Source organism: Bos indicus x Bos taurus, chromosome 21, assembly GCF_003369695.1.
Source record: "Bos indicus x Bos taurus breed Angus x Brahman F1 hybrid chromosome 21, Bos_hybrid_MaternalHap_v2.0, whole genome shotgun sequence".
NCBI lineage: Eukaryota > Metazoa > Chordata > Mammalia > Artiodactyla > Bovidae > Bos > Bos indicus x Bos taurus.
Window position 1 is genome coordinate 44,089,211 of NC_040096.1, and position 16,272 is coordinate 44,105,482.

General features: G+C 40.1%; 1 protein-coding gene across 9 annotated transcripts in view; it reads left to right on the plus strand.

Moving 5' to 3' along the window:
• NPAS3 (neuronal PAS domain protein 3) overlaps nucleotides 1-16,272 on the plus strand; it is a 957,467-nt gene that overhangs the window by 816,599 nt on the left and 124,596 nt on the right. For all 9 annotated transcript variants that reach the window (XM_027521413.1, XM_027521415.1, XM_027521414.1 and 6 more), the window contains one exon: nucleotides 5,921-6,095. In XM_027521413.1, coding sequence (XP_027377214.1) covers nucleotides 5,921-6,095 — 175 coding nt within the window. The remainder of the gene's footprint in view (nucleotides 1-5,920; nucleotides 6,096-16,272) is intronic.

Sequence of the window (16,272 nt, forward strand, 5' to 3'; positions counted from 1 at the left end):
TTTTTTACATGCTAAAAATGGACTTTGTATGATTGCTAAGACTGAAATATATTGAAAGAAAGAAATCAGTTTTATCATCTTGCTTTATCAAAGTACCTATCCTCTTAAGTTATTCCAGTATGAAGATGACTAGCAGTGTTGCTGCCTGCTCCTCATTTGTGGCAAACCCTTTCAATCAAAGGAGTTATGAATTCACTGATTTGCACTGTTGGTACATTGCTGTAGTTAAAAAGTATTTGCTCACCCCAGGGGGCCAGGCAAAGGCTATCGACTTGCTCGCTTGATGTAGGAAAAAGACAAATTAGTCCCCTATCCTATCCACCAGCAGGGGGACAATGACCCGACCTGGAAAAGTCAACACAAACCACTGTATAATATATTTACATTTTTTTTTTCCAGGAAACTTCAGAGGTACCAAATCAACTGTGTCTAGTGTGCAAACTGCATGTAAGCTAATAGAATGTGAAATAAATTTGAGGACGGCTAGGTGGTTTAGCTTGATTAAACCCTGTGTGTGATGGCGCTAGTGGCTATGGCTTATCCTGGAGGAATTTTGATAGCTTTGAGTGGGGAAAGGCAGAGAGAAAGGAGTTGTAACAGAATGCTGTTTCTGGATATGACTGCTTATTACTCATCACCTGTCTCCAGCCCCATATACAATCTCAGCTGTCTTCTAACACACTAAGCAAACAGGAAGAGGAAGTTTTATTTTAGAGTCTGTCAGCTAGAGTAAAGGTGGACAGGTGAGCAAATTCTCTTCTTGTGCTAGGGCAACAATTCCATTTTGCATGGATCTGTGCCTTAAGTTTAGTAAACAGAATATGTTTGCTCATTTTTTTATATTACCATATAAAATGACTGAATTTACTATAAAATGAAGAGGTTCTCATGTTTGTACCAACCAGAAGAACACAGTATTAGGGGGAAAATGCTATACCTTTCCATTATGTAGGTCAGACTATAGATCAAAGATGGGACAAATAACCAGTTTAAAGTGGAATTTCTCAATTTCTACTATTGGTGATTTAAAGGGATAATTAAGAAATAATAATTTTTATGAAACTTTGTGAAAAGTCAGGTAAGGAACAAATGAACTAACCAACTAACCACAGTTCTGTCATAGGCAGGGGAAAAAATTATAAAAGATGACCTTATTATCTTTCAAAGTTCCCTGAAACCTGCTCTTTCTCAGCACTTATAAAATCCTATCATCATAAGTCAGATAAAGAAAAACAAATATAGTATATTGAAGTACATACATGGAATCTAGAAAAACGGTACTGATGAGCCTATCTCTAGGGAAGGAATGGAGACACGGACATAGGAAATGAACTCATGGACACAGCTGGGGAAGGAGAAGGTGAGATGAATCAAGAAAGTAGCATTGACATATACACTGCATGCGTGTTCAGTCATTTCAGTCGTGTCCGACTCTTTGCGACCCCATGGACTGTAGCCTGCCAGGCTCCTCTGTCTATGGGATTTCCCAGGCAAGAAAACTGGAGTGGATTGCCATGCCCTCCTCCAGGGGATCTTCCCGACCCAGGGATCAAACCCATGTCTCCTGGACTGCAGGTAGATTCCTTACCACTGAGCCACCAGGGAAGCCCCATATACATGCTGCTATCTGTAAAACAGACAGCTGGTGGGAAGCTCCTGTAAAACACAGGGAGCCCAGTATGGCGCTCTGTAATGACCTGGAGGGGGTGGGATGGAGGGAGTTGGCGGGACACTCAAGAGGGAGAGGAGATATATAGTTATGTCTGATTCACATTGTTGTACAGCAGAAACCAACACAACACTGTAAAGCAATTATCCTCCAATAAATTTTTTTTAATGTAAAGAAAAAAACTCCTATCTTTAGCTAAACTCAGTTGGCTTCTATAGAAAAAGTTATAGGTCTTAATATGTATGGCAAAAATTTGGAGGGAAAAGTATATTTGGATGCTATATTGTAATTCACTTTAGAATAGAAAATGTTATAATAATAATACCAGAAATAATAAAAGGAACCAACCTAAACTTGTCCAAATCAAGCACAAATATAGCAAATTTTTAAAGCCTAAATATCCATCTTTTATTCATTCAGCAAACATTTGTGATTGACCTACTATGTATAAGACACTAGTCCCAGTTGTCAGTGGGCAAAAATTTTGAAGAGTTGGTTACTGGAAATCTGGAGTACCTAACTATATTAATATAGGATAGAAACCCTGTTAATTTTTTTCTGCTTCAAGCACATAACGAAGTAATGTCTGCTCATCAGGTAAAAAATTCGTAGTCTTAGTTTCTGCAGTCTATTTTGAGGCACATTATTTAGTGGGAGGTGAGTTCCAAGTCCATCTTACCAAGGCAATCTTCATAAGAGAGAGAAACAAGTCACACAAGAGTTTAGTTAAAAAAATAAATAAATAAATAAATAAATAAATAAATAAATATATATATATATATATATATATATATATATAGTGAGCCAGTAAGGGTTTATATAGCCTGCCCACTAAACACCTGGGTAAACTTGAATAAGCATTTCAACTTCTCAAAACTGTGAAGTCTTCCCCTATTAAATAAGGGAAGTATCAGTAGATTTAGATGTCTTTCAGATCTCTTCCAGCCCTAAAATCTAATTAAGTGAAGTGAAAACACTATGAGAAATGTTGAAAGCGATACACAAATGTGATGATAATGATGACTCAAGGCCTATATATAAGTAGACTTCTGTCTACCCCCGCGTCTACTTCACTTTAGTACACCTGCTTTCGTGCCTTCTTTTGGCCCAAGAGTCCGATGGCAAAGCATCCTTAGCCCAGGGGAGGGCCAGTCTGCTTGCTCTCAGCCTCCTCCCTCCACGGCACCCAGTGTCCTCTCCTGAACAAAAGTGTTCTCTCCTAAATAAAAGGCTATGAGACAGAGGAGCTCAGTTGTCCCTGCTCAGCCGCTCTGACTGCAGAGGTGCTACCAGAGAAGTGATAGGTTGAGTCAAGCCGCCTTTAACCAATGACCGGCCTTTTGTATATTTGAATTCTTCTTCTGTAAAATAGGAACCATCATGCCAGTTCAACAGATTGTTATGAGAATTAGTCAAAGAAAGTCTGAAAGGTACGCGCATGTCGTGGTAGGTAGTTGTCTTCGTTGTTATTGCTGTAGTCGAGGCTCAGAGCACACTGTCTGTACCCTCTGCTGAATAGAGATGTTCCAAAGCGACCATGCGAGCCCTAAACAATTCCTCATCACAGTTGCACAGGAATATATGTGCCTGCCATCCATTCTTATCCACCAAACAGCAGCAACAAGAGCAGGCATTTGGTAGTGCTTATTTCTCTCACAAGGCAATTTCCTCTGCGTGGTTTCATCGGATTTTCGAATTTAGGCTGCGAGGCAGGTAAAGTACATCTTGTTTCCATCCCAGAGCTCAGGCCACTGCGTTGCACCATCCCACAGCATGGCACTCCAGGGGGTGCCATCCGTGTGGAATACAATGTGAGTGGTACTTCCCCTTCCCCAGAGTCCTGCAGAGCAGCAAGACCGCCACTTGCAGAATAAGAAACTGAAGCTCAGAGAGGTTAAGTGAGTTGCCTGAGGTCACACAGCACAGGAGGAAAAGATTCTGATCTCCAAGTCAGTTTATAACTCCAGCTATTTTATGCTTTCCCCTGTGCTGTGTGGTCTTTATCACTGTACATTCACAAAGACTATGACAGGGTCAGACTTCTCTACCAGGACACCCCAAAGCATAATATAGGATGGAGGGACTGGCACTGAGAATGCGACCCTGTCACAGACCTCAAGAGGCTGAAGGAGAGTCCTCCCTGTGTCATAACAGAACACTACCCATTGTGACTCCATTTAGCTGTGGATGTGCTATGCTTGGGACATCATTCTGTGGAAAGAAAGCAACTGCACGTCTGTGCTTCCTCACCATATGACTGGCTCCCATGAATATTCAAGACCCAGCACCCCTAAAAAAAATCTATTACATCTCCCACCTGTGTTGTCATCTTATCACAATCTGGTCTATGCCAACAGGCACACTGCAGTATTAAGAATCAGAGTTTGAGGAAAGTGACAGAAATAGTTATTAAAGTGCTGCAATTGGACTCCACGCAAAATGAGAGTGACTTCCTCGAACTCGCTAATCCCCAAACAAAATCACCATCAAGAAATATTAAAGCACACATTTTATTAGTTTCATTTAATTTCTTAATTGCTCAAAGTCAGTTTACCCATTTATTGCTGTGTGAAATGCTTAGAGGCAAGGCGCACATTAAAGGGATTATTTCCATGTAATCCCTCCCTCCCAGAGGGTAGGAACCGCTCACTTATGAATCCTGATTTATGCTCTGTAACAGTATCAAAATGGAGGGAATCGTTATTGTAAAATGATAGAGTCAGGAGTCGGGTAATACAGGAGAGTGTAATTTAATAGCAAAGAGAAAGTACCTCATTTTCGGTAAAAGTTATGCATGCCTGTTTCAGGAATAGCTATTAACCAAACTGAATTTAGCCTCCCATTTTTCTGGCTCTACTTCTGTTAATTGATAGATGTTGAAGATGTGTCAACTGTTAAGATTTTAATCAGATGGTGTCTGGGAGTTCGATATGATCATTTTACCGGGGCTTGGAGTTCTGGGGATAATAATTGCCCTGAGCATTCCACTCTCTGTGACAATATGCCCACCACCAGCACAGTCTTCCTTTTTGGCAGGAAAAAGAGGGCAGACACTCAGGGGAAATTTGGAAGGATGCTGCAAATGATCCAGGAAAGGCGAGTGAGGTAGGAAGCAGTCTAGGTAAACATCCACCAAGAAAGTAGCGACGGTCTGAACTTCTGGCAGTTTCTGTGGTGCATCATAGCTGGCCTGAGACCATTAAACTCCAGAGGAATGGGAAAGCCATTAGTGACCCGGGAAAGAGCTTTTTCTTGTTCTGCTGCTAACACATCTCTCGCTGTCACAGTACCTATAACCAACTACATCATTTGAGGACCATTATTGCTATTCTTGGAAAGAAGTAAGAGCGATAGCATCAGAAGGGTACAGAGGAAAGACCAGTCCTTACCAGCAACTTCTGCCCCCCTCAGACAGCACATGCCCCAGACAGCACTGCAGGAGACAATGTACTTCCGTTCCAGGCTGGCCCTCTTCCAATCTTTGATATTCATTCTCTACCTTTTGTGTCAGCCTCCTACAAAGAGTATACAAGATAAAACTTTTTCTTTAAAGCCCTCAAGGAGATTTGTACCATGTATTTTATTAGATTGAAGGCAAAACACGCTGATACCAGCAGGAAAAAAAAAAATGGCTGCTTCAGACCCCAGCTGACTGACCTCTTTTGCATGGAAAATTCTCCATATGATTACAGAGCTAATGAGTAATATTTAATGAAAACATTAGGCCTTTGCATATATTTGTAAGCAGCACTTCTTCCATTTAAATTTACATAGAAATAAGCCGATGTGTATAACTATGCATCCTGGAACTCTGTGTATTTTAAGGAAAATCCTCTTTGGCGATCTCTGGCTGTTTCTGTACAAAGCTCAAACTTTTCAATAAGAAAACAGTGGAATTCAGTCAATCATCCGGTTGACACCAAACATGCAAGTATTTGGTGGTGCGTGAGTAAAACAGCTGAACTCAGGCAGACTCATCCTCATTTCACAGAATGTTTTGGCTTTATGCAAACAGTGTATGAGAAAAAACTGGGCTAAACATGCTAAATAAATATGTGTGGGGGTAAAAAACAACAACTTTCAATTTCAAGAATCCTTAAGCATGTGAGGGTAAAGACTCAGGACAAGAATTGTTTCTGGAGGCTTCATAGATTTCCTTTCCTGCTCAGAAGCTGAATCGCAGTGGGAGCTGGATTTGAAAATGAAAAGCCTGTGACAACTTTCTTCTCCACTCTTCCCCTTCCCCTCTAGGTGGAGCTGACAGGCAGCAGTGTCTTTGACTATGTCCACCCGGGGGACCACGTGGAGATGGCAGAGCAGCTGGGCATGAAGCTTCCGCCTGGGCGGGGTCTCCTCTCACAGGGTACCGCTGAAGATGGAGCCAGCTCAGCATCTTCCTCCTCCCAGTCGGAGACCCCCGAGCCAGGTGGGACTTGCAATCCCAACATGAGGGTTGGTGGGCAGGACCTTTGCCAATGATTGCACTCAAGTTGCCAGTGTGAAGAGACTACAAATAGGTCTAATGGTATTTAACAATTCCATGCAGCTTTCTGTCCTGGGCGGTAATTAAGTAAGGAAGAGATTTGAAAATAAGAAGACATTTTAATAAGTATAATCCAGAGATCTAATTTCAGGTGAACTAAATGCACAGAAGGTACCAGTTCCTTTAGATTCTTTTTCAAATTAATGGAGGGAAAAGGTTCAGATTTGGAAAGCCCTCTGCCTTTCATTGTTACCATGGCTAAATGTAATGCATTTATTTATTTATTCAGCAAAATTGATGGCAAAGACTTTTGAATATTAGCTTGTGGAGAATTAAAGGTATTAGGGGCTTGCAGAAATCTCAGTTTCTTTTTCTTTTTTTTTTTTAAGCATCAGAAGGTACTTGAAAGATGTGAACAGATAAATTAAGGCTAAAAAGAAAACAGAAATGGCTACATTTTAAACTGCCTTTCTACCCTCAGTATTTAATTAGATCAATTGTATAGAGGAATGAACAGAGGTGACATTCCTCATTGGGATTCCTTCCAGGACTCTTATAGACTTTGCATTCAGAATGTTCCCATTTTCATTGTGTTGTACTGATGATAATTTAAGTATTAGGGGAAAATCCATTTATAAATTAAACAAAATGACTTGATATCCATCAGTCCCCTAGTTCATCAAGCTGTTCAAACACGGGGAAGATTGGCTGGTCGGCCTGGGTCTTCCGAGAGCGCTGGTAATTAGATCTGCGAAGGATTTATTCTTTGCTGATTGGGGCTTTAAATTAATTGAAGTTCCACATTTGTGGTTTTGTCCTTTTTGTACTTTTTTAGAGGAGATATTTCATATTCTTGTGTGGTGGAGTGCTTGGCCAAGCAGCAGTGGTTTAAATGTTAATTTTTCTCATGAGAAGTTTAAGATTTTTAATGAATCAAGGCCTGATTTGAAGTGCAAAGTTTTATTTGCTTACTTGGGAAATTATTTTTGCCCTCTAAAGATGTTTGTACTTTACTTGATATGTTGTTTTAAAACAGATTCACAAAACAGAAGCATTTTGTGAAAGAGAAATAGGAAAAAAGAAAAAAAAAAAAACATACCTTTGGATTAACCTTAAAATAACTCTACACACTTACAAGAAAATAATTTGATCTGCTTAGAAATAATCACAGCATATTTGTTCACACAGAAGGGAAAATACATGTTTACCTCTTTGGGAAAGATTTTAATTCCTTCTAGAATCAATGTGTGTTTCCCCATTTAAGTTAACTGAAGCTTCTAGGGCATTATTTTCTAGCTTTTGAGTGGGGATCATTCCTTCTCCAGTCCCATCCATGAGAAAAGAGGATTTAAGACTACTCCTTACCATTTAAAGATAAAAATAATTTTGTTCCAGAGGTCAAGGGAGTCGTATACTCTTGTACCATACCTCACTGACTTCACTTCACTGGGCCTGCTTTTTAGTCATTAGAATGTTCGTATCTGGGTATATTTGAGAAGCAGTACATGAAAATAGTGTTCTACTCCATTCTGGAGTTGCACTGGGAAACCAGGGTTGATCATGACTCTTAAAACAGTACGTAAGAAATTAAGTTTATAAACCTTAGTATGAACAAAGACCTTGAAAAAGTGGGCTTCGTTTCCCTGAATCACAAAACCTCAAGTTAACAGGAGTCTTCAACAGTCCTTTAATCCAACCTCCAACTTATGCAACCATCCTTTCCAGCAAAACCAACAGACGCTCTTCTAATCTCTGCTGAAACTCATTCCTAACAGGAATCTATGGAACGTACAAGGCTTCCCACTCCACTGGTGAGCAGCTCTGATAGAAAGTTATCCCTAATATGGAGCCAACCTACTTTGTTGCAATTCTCCTACCCTGCCCCCACCCATCCCAGGTCTGCCCTCTGGGACATTTCATATTGACACCTTCCTCCCCTTCACAGCCTCTCAAATATATGAAGTCAGGTTCACCAAATTCTTCCTCCCTCCTTCCTACTCCTTTTCAAGTCAAACTGCCCTCATTCTGTAAGCATTATTTAATGGCATGTTGCTAAGACCCTCACCATCCTAGCCATCTTCACCTGGCTGTGCTTATTAGTTGGTGGCCCTTTAAAAACAGGGTTCTGAGAGCTGAGTGCAGCCTTTAGATGTACTGTGACCAGTACAAAGCAGAGGGACTGTCCCCGTTCTCAGTTTAGGCTGCTGTACTGTTATTTAGCCCAGGGTTGATGTAGGTCCTATTGGCAGCCAGATCCCGCTGTTGATTCATATTGAACTTGATGTCTTCCCTAAACACATGTTAAGGGTGACTTGTCCCTTAAAAGAGAAGAAAAAAAAAAAAATCTATAGCCTATAAACCAATTCTACTAGGAAATCCAAAACTAGAGTCAAATCAAACCGGTTTTAGATTAAATATGAACACTAGGATGTGCTCCAGTCTCACTTAGCATCCTTTAATTTTGGCTATCAGAGAAATAACTAACTCCTTTACAGTGACTCTGTCAGTTATCCTTAAAGTGTAACTGAAAATTTACCAGGGTTTCTTCCCCTCCCCACCCGCAGCCACCCTAACTGATACAATGGAAAATCCTGCTTTGCACATTCCTTAACAACTTGGGCTTGTTAGCAACAATCGCATAGGAACTGTTTCTTCCTTGCTGAAGAGTGTATTTCTCACCATTAGAGACTGTTAAACTGGCTTTGCTTTCAAATTCTCTAGTGTTGGTTATTTGCAATCTTTGGCTTAAAAAGGCAATTAGATAGACTGCTCAAATACTGAAAGGCAGTGCAGGATGCTACCTTTAACTAAATATCTTCACTAGCGCAGATCATTGCTCCAGGGGAATTACTTTAAAAGTCCACGTCAGGCACTACATCCCAAAGCTGCTTATGTTTCTTAAAAGCTGAAAGAATTTTAACAAGATTTTCTAATTCTTAATAACACCAAAGAACATTTTTGAAGACTGTTGTTCACTACATCATAATCTTTTCAACTCTGATAAAACACTGATTCTTGCTTAAATAGTAGTGTAATTTGGTTGGAAAATGGATATCAATATGTGGTGATTATGAAAATGAAGGGACTAGTAGGTATGGAATTTTTCAGGAGCCCTGATGTGTTCAGTGTAGCATTACTAAGTGACTGAAATCTAAATAACATTTGGCATTATAATAAAAAGGAAATAAGTGACTAAACCAGCCTAAGAGGCGGTGATCCTGTGCCATAATAGGAATTCTATTTCTTTGAACTGCCAGTCCTGTGATTGTCTTGTCTTGAAGTAGTCTCAAGATAATGAGGGGAAAAAAAATCTGTTGATGGGACAGCCAACCCAAATAAATACTTTATATGTATGCACATTCATTAACAGTTTAATAAATATGATATTTCTTTTAGAGAAATATTAAGGCAGGCAGAAGAGAAATAAACAAGTGTCTACTTTAAAAAGTTCTAGGGTGCCTCTTTAAGGCTTCATCCAAGCATTCCTGAAGGGCTTGCTCTGTCCTGTCCACAGCCTTTCCTCTGCTCCTGTGGGGTTTGGGGTAGTTGTGGGGCGGTGGGGGGCTGGGAAGAACCTCTGGAACCTGAGGCTTAGATGGCTCAGTTTGCTTTTATAGTTGTGTTTGTATCTTTTCATCACTCTTAACAATTAGCTATAATCTTAGCATTATGAACCTTATCCTTTTTTAAAAAAAATAAATTTCAGTGTCACATATTTTATATGCTTAATAAACAGAAAAGCAGCTCTTTCAAGAAATCCTGGAGGTACTTGAAAAATCTCCCTGTTTGGAAAGCAAAGAGTTTCTATTCCTTAGGTCGGGCCATCAAATTGTTGTGCTTTCTCCCTCCTTTTTCTTATTAAAATAGCTTGATATTTTTCTAGTTATAAAATGCATGCCCATTGTGAAAAAGTTCTGAGAATGCAGACAACAAAGAATAAAGACCTACCTACCCCTACTCCAAAATAACTACTGTTCTTGTACACTGGATATCCTTCTAGATTTTGTTGCTGTAAATATGTAGACATATATAGTTATGTAGTGGGATTTCTCTATGTGACTGAAATAAAACTATAACATACATGCCTCTATAGCCTGCTTTCTCTCACTTCACCTCACAGGCCACTTTCCCTGTCACGTTCCTCACTTTAACATAGAATTTCCCTTCTGTCTCCAGTGGTTTGTTTCCTTCTAGCGAACAATTAACTCCTAGCCGTAGGACCACTGTCAGGAGTAACGTACCTGGGTCATGCTTGGGAGGGAATTCAGCCAGGACCAGAGACTTCGCTGCCCATTGAATGGGTGCAAGCTCACAGAGGGAGAAATCAATACCAAGTTTAGACAAGTTAGCAAAATGTATGAGACAGTACTCTCAGTGAAAAGTAAGACTAACTGCAGCAACATGGTTAACCATCGGTTGTCTGCAGCAAAGTTGACTGTGTTCTGTCTATGGTTTCAGCACATCTAGACTGTTACAGGAGGTTAAGATAATGATGGTTAGCAGTATGATCTTTATGCTGTTATGCCTACTCTACGACGCCCTGAGTATTTTAAAGGCAAGCAAAACGGAAGCAGTGGCGTGCCTACCTGAATAGAAATAATCTGTATTTTCTACATATGCCCCTGCACTGTGGGAAATTCGATCAGCTCCCATATCTGCAGGAACTCAATTCCTCTGCATTCATTAGACAACTTTCATAATACATGATATAATTAAAAGAACAAATGATTAGGAATAACAATAAAGAATGTAAAAATGTACCTGAGGATCAGATCAATATTTTATCTCCAAAGCTGTGTAGATATGAGATATAAGTATGGTTTTATGGGTGCACTATTTTCCATCTAGTATAGTGTTGGGTTGAGAGGGGATGGTTCTCTGATTTTTTTTTTTTTTTTTTTTTGTATTGGTTTAAGTTTCCTATCAATGAACTGAATTTAGAAGTCAGGCAAGGGAAACCATCTAACTAACCCCACATCCAACCTCAGTCCCTAGACAGTGGGACTGTATCTACAGCACTTTCTGCTGTACTGCAAATGTCAAACAGAAGGTGTAATGGATTTAATATTAGCGCTGGCCAAGGTGCTGAGGGAGCTGTTAATAATGTCACTCCAGTTATTGATCTGAAGCCTTTAAAAATCAAAGAAAAGTGAGAGATCCCCTACTGCGGAAAGACACCCAGTGACTGGTTTTTATTGCCAATATATTTCTACATATAGAGTGGCAACTTTCTGGAATTATGTTATCACCATTCATCTCTGTGAGATTTTTGGAGTCATTATATGGTAAGATAATATCATGGAGACCACTCTGCATGCTAATGCTAAAATATCAGGCCACGTTCTTTTAGATATAAATAGAGCTTGATAATTTGTGTGGTAACTACAATATTCAAGTTGTCAAATGATAGGAGGTTTATTAGCACTAGATTTATTCATGACGACAATGTTGGACCCGCAGGAAGTGTAAAATGCGAACTATGTCGTCGTGAAGATGAGCTGTCCTCTCCTTTGGTCTTTCTAAAGCTCCAACTACAAACCATGCAAGGACTCACTTGAGACAGAAGTGAATTCTGTCCTTACAATTAGTCTACCTTTTTCAGGAAACTGCTAATCCTTCAATCTGAATGGCAGTTTGTATGCAATGAAATCCCTGCTTTCCATAGTCCCCAACTAATAAATGAAATTAAAATGTATAATTTATGTTGAATGTTTATCAAACTGTAAACACACATTTAATGCCTTTCCATATTCATACAATATAAGCAAAGATAAATCCACCAGATAATGTACTACAGTTATCTCTGATGGATTGAATATGAAATGCATATCTACTGTAGCTGTAGCAAAGATCAAGACAAGTTCATGATTACCTCCGAACTGGCCTGACTCCTATTAATACCCGTGTGCACATGTTTGTGTCAAATCTAATAGTCAGAAAGCACTCTAACAGAAAGGAATTTGTTCCATAAACCAAAGCGATCATCCTGTACTGATAAACTCAGCTTTTATCCAAAAGTTATGTAGGCAAAATGATGCATTTTCCTTAGCAATGCCATCCTTATTTTGAAATGAAATAGAAACTATCTTTTGCCATTTCTGAATGAAAATGATGCATACTCTCAAAAAAAAAAAAAAAAGCCAGTACTGTTACAGGGACTGCCCTGCCAAACTCAGAATTCTTCTTTTGCCTCAAAAAAAGATGTAGTACCATCTTTTCCTGCAGGAAGTAGGCTTTTCTTAGATGTCTCCTCTACCCCCAGATAAACTATACAACTGCCACAGAAGAGAATACATTTCTCCAGTGCTTTCTGGTATTCAAGGCCTAGGAACACTTAGAACCTTAATTTGTGTTTGCTCCCACTTCTGTGTACTTGTCTGTGTATGATGAGAATATTTGCAAAGCAACCGTATATGTACTTCTAGGATATTGCCTAAGGGAGCTAAAGAAAACAAGGGAAATTTCCCTCCTTCCCACCAGGGTATGCTGGTCCAGCATCTCTTCCAGGCCAGTTCCCAGAATGCACAGCTGCAGCACAGGGCATCCTTGGGGTCTTGACTCTCCAACCTGTGAAAAATCCGTGTTGGTGACTCACATACCTACAGAAGGGCAGCCTCCCTTTTGTTCCCAGAAAAGATGCTAGATGTTAGCCTAGTTGTATATGCCATCCTGAAACTAACATTCTCTTCCAAAATTTAGATCACAGTGGAAGCAACTCAAAAAACCACGTTAATCTAAATTAATATAATGGTATTTACAGGGTAGAAAATGGTTTGTTCAATAATAGTCGTGTAGGCCTCTTATCAAAATACACAATAGATTCACTCGGCCTATATGTACAGTATTTTCCTAAACCTTCTATTGAAGGTTCAGAAAATCAATTTTTTAAACCCATTATTTTTAACAGTTGTTTTATATAGCTTGCAAGTCATAATTTTGACTTTCCTTTCCCTATGGTGATAAGGGGTACATTTCAGCGTTTCTAAAATGAAAGCCAAGACAAGTTGTTAATGGATCATCTTTCTTCCCCATTAAAAAAAATTGTGGCTGTTTTTATCATTGGATATTAACAAATTAAAGATTCTATTTCTATAACTCTTGCCTTGAACAAAGCACAAGTTGTTTGCTTTTAATACATACAACTGCACAGAAATTTCACCCCTGTCCAAATGATACCATTCTGAATTCTTCATCTCACCAAACAACAGACTTAGGAAGGATCAGTTACCTGGCATTGACTGAGCTTTGCAGGGTGCACAGATCAGAAGAGGCAGAACTGGCTGGAAACCATTTCCACCCCTAGTGAGCAATTTACTCATGATTGCTTGGGGAAAATACTGGAAATATTGCTTCTGTGTAAAGTTTGCAACTTCCAGTTGTCAGCTCTTTGCCAAGCAGTTATTCCCAAGGACAGTTTTAGAAGCAAAGCCTACTCAGGCCACAGTGAAAATGGCTGGCATTCATATCCTGCTTGGTGTACGCAGAACACAGAAACCACTAATTACAGGAGTTAATTCACACCCTAATCCCTCTGAGCAGGTCAGTGTGTTATCCTTATTTTATAGATGGGGGAAAGTGATGGAAATTCTAAATGGCTTGCTCCAAACCACACAGTTTAGTTTCGCAGCCAAAATGAGAGGAAAGGGTATAGTATTAGGGTTGCACAGGTGAGAAGCCTAGGCACGAGATAGAAAAAGGAGATAGGACCCTAGCAGGTATAGAACTAGAGGAATTTTCTCCAAGGGACTTCTCAAGTCCAGAGAGTAACCTAACAATCCCCTTATGCACATACATCATTGGGCTAAAACACCATTTGTTTTCAAATATAGTCTTTAACTGAGGATTAAAAACATCCATCTAATCCTTTCCCCTTCTTTCATCCCTACATTGAAACTCCTTATGCCACAAGGAACAGTAGCATCCAAATCAATTGTGAGCAAAACTCAGCCCTGCATCTCTTGGTTCACCTTAGCTACGTGTCTCCTTAGCCAGGAGCATAGCCAAAATTGTCTCTGTGTTTGGTCTCTGCTCTGCCTTAAGACAATGCAGGGCCAGGATCTATGCAGCATCTTCCTTTCAGAACCAGTCTCCCAAGGCAAGCAGGAGATGGAAAAGAGCCAGAAGACCAATGGGGTCCATTGGAGGTCAGCAGAGCCTCCTCAAGGTACCTTCTCATGAAACAATCGTGATTTCCTGGGACCTGTGGGAAACATCAACCCATCCATTAGTTAACAAAACCAGCCTGAGAGAGGAAGAACTTGTGTGTTTTCTCTAGTTGTTATTCACTAGGGTAAATTCAAGACCCTCCTGCTGATCAGGATTGTGCAGACTATTCAATAACCGTTCACTGCATGTTTGTCACGTGTCAGACGTTAGACAAAGCACCGAAGAAACAAGGTGAAGTTCCCTGCCTTCCAGGAGCTGACCGTCATATGAAGAGCACAGGTCATTAACACAACGCAGGAGGGTGATGATGATGACAATCAGAGCAAGGTGGTGCGTGATAGGGTAGCGTTGTATTATAAGCTACTGCTGTTGGCCCTCTTTTCAGAACTATTTGGGTTTTAAACTTAACCCTGAAATTAACAGCCCAGAAACAATGTTTCCTTGGGAGCAAGGTGCTTCGACATGCCCAGACGTATACAGACCCTAACTCTAAGGAACTTTGATGCAGATTGTTAAGGGCTTTTTCCCTCTTTGTTTGTTTAAGCAGCCTTTTTTAAAGCCTGCTGTAATTCCTATCTACTGATCTTCCTGGCTCTGTAGGAGTGTTCTGAAGGGAAAGTGAATCCAAACGGCCTCCCTTCCACTTATACTGTGCTGATTTCTAAACTGATTTCCACTTACACCGTGCTGATAACTAAAATTCAGGAAATGCTGGCTTTGGAAAATTAAACTGACTCTTTTACCTTCTACTCAAGGTAAAACTCGTTGCCAATATTCTAATAACGTTAATGATGATATTAATAGCCTGTATAATGTTTACCTACATATTCCCACTACATGAGTGGCCATGTTTTAAGAAATGTATTTCTCAAAATATCCCTAATTAGAGAAGGTAAATGGCTATCCAGAATTAGAGAAGGTAAATGGCTACCCTACACCAGAGTAGACGGTGGCCCTGGGATTTGAACTCAGGCCATGTGATTTGAGTGCTCTACTAGGTGCTTACCGAGAACACAAGTGGTAGAAGACGCGACACGTGCCCTTAGGTCACGATCATTGTCAGTAGAAGAAAGATGACGACAAGATGACAAGAGAAGAAAGAAGGATGACCCTGCTGCTGTCCTCAATGAAGACATAAAATTGGCAAGTTGTATAAGAATTCAGGGAGAAGCTAAATGACTGTGGGTGGCTTTGATAAGGAGGGCAGACCTTCATGAAAACCAACCCAAGAGCAAAGAGGTAGAGATGATCTTCCAGGAGCCTCGTCTCAATGAACAAAGTGGGAGTAAGGATACTGCATTTAGGAGGCTGGAAGGAGCCCTGTCTTCCTCCTGGAGGCAAAGATACATGCTTTTCTAGAATGCAGCCAGAGCTTGGAGCAGCCAGTATACCAGGGAAAAACATCTGAGATGGGCGTTATACATTCTGAGTATAACTCATCCAGCAGAGCAGTGACCCAATGAAAATATTATTTCAAAACTTATAAATACAAAAATAAAGTTTGAATCTGGAAGGCTCCTCCCTTGAGGGACATGTTATACAATACCTATGCCTTCTGAATCCCTGCACAGCATAGCTACTAATATTCACTGAACAGTTGCCAAGTATCAAGCACTCTGCTCAGCCCATAATATGCACTACCTCATTCACTCCTCACAAGACACTATGAAGAAGGCACCATTATTTTTCCCATTTTACAGATGAAAGAACTGAGAAGAAAAGATATACAGTTAGCAGCTGGATAGCCTAGGCTTTGAAACGAAGCAGCTGGGGACACTCTCCATCCTTCCTAGGCAGCTCTGACTGTTAGTTGTCCTGATGTTATGCTGATTCCTGTCGACTGGTAACTTACATTTACTGGACTTATTCCCTGAGCCTTTATTTTTGCAAGAATAAGAAGGATGTGTTGAATAGAGCAGACTTAAAGTGAAAGAAACCATCCAAGGGGCCATTT